Source organism: Myxocyprinus asiaticus, chromosome 31 (assembly GCF_019703515.2).
Source record: "Myxocyprinus asiaticus isolate MX2 ecotype Aquarium Trade chromosome 31, UBuf_Myxa_2, whole genome shotgun sequence".
NCBI lineage: Eukaryota > Metazoa > Chordata > Actinopteri > Cypriniformes > Catostomidae > Myxocyprinus > Myxocyprinus asiaticus.
In genome coordinates, this window is record NC_059374.1 from 17,962,095 (window position 1) to 17,965,538 (window position 3,444).

Here is a 3,444-nt window from a genome sequence, read left to right on the forward strand (position 1 = left end):
ATCTAAGAATTCGCCTTTGACAAAGTTTCTGTCCAGATAAGACAGAAAGACGAAAAACACGGACCACATCGCGACGGAGCGGCACTTTCAGCACCACGAACGTCTCAGACAGCACCACAGCCTCTCCTGCCCGACGAGTACCGGATTCTTTCAAAGTCTGCTGGGGGTATTAATATGTTGTCGGTCAATAATGGGAGGGGTCTGTCATTGAATTAACCCTTTCCTCCTCGAATGAACTCGAATAGCCGGTGTGGATCTGTTTCCACCTCGTTTGGCCTCTGTGCAATAATTTCCAATGCAAGAAAATCCTTTCCCAGCGCATCAGATACTCCTAACTATATTTGCAAAAGGCAAATTCATCTTTCTCTTATTTGCAAGAGGCAAATGTTGCAGGGCCAACCCAGAACTGACTTTATTAAAATAGAATCAATGCTTTGCTTTTTTCCTGCCTGATAATAAAATCAGATTTTTAAATCCAGGTTCTTTTAGGCCTATCACGTCTTGTATTTATTTATTTATCTATTCAAATGTGTAATCTTACATAATGGATGTAGGCAGGGTGTTATGGATATGTGTGTTTGACCGCCAGTAACCCCCATCACTCCCACACCTCGAGATTTACTTTGGTGACGCAGCAAGGAGGAGGTTCCTGTCGCGCTTTCCATAGTAACAAGAGATGGGGTGATTCTTCCGACCCAACGAGATTGGGCATTCTAATTCGACAAATAGAATGGGTAGTGACCTAATTTGGAACAGTGGGCTTTTTCAATGCAGACGGATGGAGATCTCCACGCAGTTGCATTTGTTTTCATCTTTTCCTATGGTTACATTGATCTTAACTTTTGGGAACAGACAGAGCTAAGGCGCCTGTGAAGCAAAAAAAAAAAATTAAAAAAAAAAAAAAAAAAAAAAAGAAAAAGAAAGAAAGAAAAGTGGGTTGGGGGTCATTTAAGGAAAGAAATGTATGCTTGTCCATATGTAAATTTATTTGCATTATAATGTGCTGCGTGCAATCAAGCAAGTCAATTTCGAAGAAAGAAAGAAAGAAAGAAAGAAAGAAAAACAATACCATAACATTAAGTTTCTCTATTTGGGATTCAGCTTTTGGAAACAGACCTTTATTAATAATTAATTGATTTTAGCTGACAGGTGTTTAAACCACAAACTAAATAATAAGAATAAGAATAAGAATAAGCAACGAAACTGGGAAGTGCAAAGTGTGCAAGTCCAAATGCACAATATTTATGGTCAGCTTTCAAAGACCCCCACTGAGACCCGCAGTGGGCTTTGGCAAAGAAATTGGATTGGTGGGGGGTGGAACATGCGACATTGTTGGAAAATCAGCCTGATGTATTATTAATTTAATGCTACGTTTGCCAGGATATTAATCATCATGTTCCAAATACCTGAAATGTTTTTTTATTTTTTTATTTTATCAAAATACATTGTGAAATGTACAAATCCTTGAGGTATGACCACAAATAAAAATCTTCAGATTGTTTAGGTGCAAAGCTACTGCTCCTTATAATGCCTGATATTGAGGAATTGGTTATCTGAAATAGTATATAGAGGTTCAGTTATAGGTCAGAAAAGTATTTTACAATGGAATAGGCGTGCGCAAACGAGGGTACAAGTGTAGGCTAAATCTCTAAAAGATTCAGAAGAATCAACTGCATAAAACTGCACCATGTACCATAGTTTTTTATTTTATGAATGTAGTACTGCACTGAAAACCCTAATAAGTTCATTGCACTCATTTGATTGAGTAAATTCGTTCCCTCAATTCCACTGAGTAATGGAGTCTCCCAAAACTTGAGTATTTAAGTTCAAATAACTTGGTTTTCAAGTAGAGTGAACTTAACTCTTTAAGTTGAGTTAACTACATGCAAGTAGATTTAACTCAGATTTGAATTTAAATATTGTTGTTTCTACTGTTGTACAATTTAATTGAACTGATTCAATTTTAGATCAAACAACAGCACAGCTCAAATAAAGATGATAACTGATTCTAGGTCAGTTATTAAATAAATCTTTACAGAAATGCATTTATGCGCTTCAGCTGAACAAAGAGAACTGAGATAGTGTGACCAGGGTCCAGCTTGACCAAAGAGACACAGATCACCCTAATGGTGACATTAAACCAAACAACTATTTGCAACAAAGCATAAATAATACAACAAAAGAGCTAAAAAATCTATGAATTCTTAATAACAATTATTTAAATTCCCCAATCTGTTCCCTCTGACCAAGGAAACATAATTCAAGCAGCAAGAGATTGTGGGTATTCTTCGTAGCCTCAATTTTGTACTCAATAGTTATTACTATAGAGTTATTAACACTTCAAATCTTAAGTCTATGGATTTTTAAGAAAAATAAGTTCAATGAACTTAAATATTTGAGTTATGAGTCCAAAACCTGACATTTCAAGTAATACTTAATTAAGACAACTTGATTTTTACAGTAATGACACCTTTAGGGTTTACAGTGTGCAAAAAAGAGGTGCAATTTAATGGAAACCGACTTCTGGCACCTTGCACTAAAGATGTTTATAGCTTACTGCTTATTTCTTATATTGAATTTAATCTTCTGCTAATAACATCTCCATGGACATGAAAATTTATAAAAAGCATTTCCTTTCTTTCTTTCTTTCTTTCTTTCTTGTTGTTTTCTTTTTTCTGTGCATTCTCACGTGTAGAATTTTCTCACAGAGAATTGCGTAAAATTCCAATATTAGTGATATCTCTTCAATAATAAGAATTCAATCATCAAAACATGCACATCTTTAAAATATAATAATAAATATAGAAAAATAAAACAGACATATTGCAATATAGTTGCATTAAAGGGGTCGTGTTTCAGAATTATTTCTTTCCCATCTTTTTGCATTGCTTTAGTTTACAGTAGCTACTGAAAAATAAGCTGAACTCATTCATTGCCTTATTATTTACAATGATAATGAATTTGCCTGTCTGTTATGCTCAGTAAACACAAACACTGCCCAATGGAGCAGGGGCGGACATGAAAATTATTTATGGGGTTGCACGGGGGTTGCTGGAGGACTAAGGGATGGCAACACCAAAGTAAGCTCCCATAGTTCTTCTAGATTAAGATACCAAACTTCATTGCAAAAAGTAGTTCATTTAAGTCACTATCAAAATACAAATGCCCATGAATTTGCGATACAGTTGCATTTACACAGGCCACAAAGTAATACACTATATGGCCAAAAGCTTGTGGACACCATATGTGCTTGATGAACATTTGATTTCAAAACCTTAGGCATCAATTTCCCCCTTTGCTGTAATAACAGTTTCCACTCTTTTGGGAAGGCTTTCCACTATACTGTATGTAGTAACATGGCTGCAGGGATTTGCTCTCATTCAGACACAAAGCTATCAGTGAGGTCAGGAACTGATGTTGGTCGATGGGGCCTGACTTACAGTT

General features: G+C 35.8%; 1 protein-coding gene across 1 annotated transcript in view; it reads right to left on the minus strand.

The window, feature by feature from the left end:
• LOC127422072 (uncharacterized) overlaps positions 1 to 375 on the minus strand; it is a 5,319-nt gene extending 4,944 nt beyond the window's left edge. The window contains exon 1 of the mRNA XM_051665421.1: positions 1 to 375. This exon is cut by the window's left edge and continues 460 nt beyond it. Within this exon, the coding sequence (XP_051521381.1) occupies positions 1 to 69 (69 nt within the window). The 5' untranslated portion in view covers positions 70 to 375.
• Between the last annotated feature and the right edge of the window lie 3,069 nt (positions 376 to 3,444).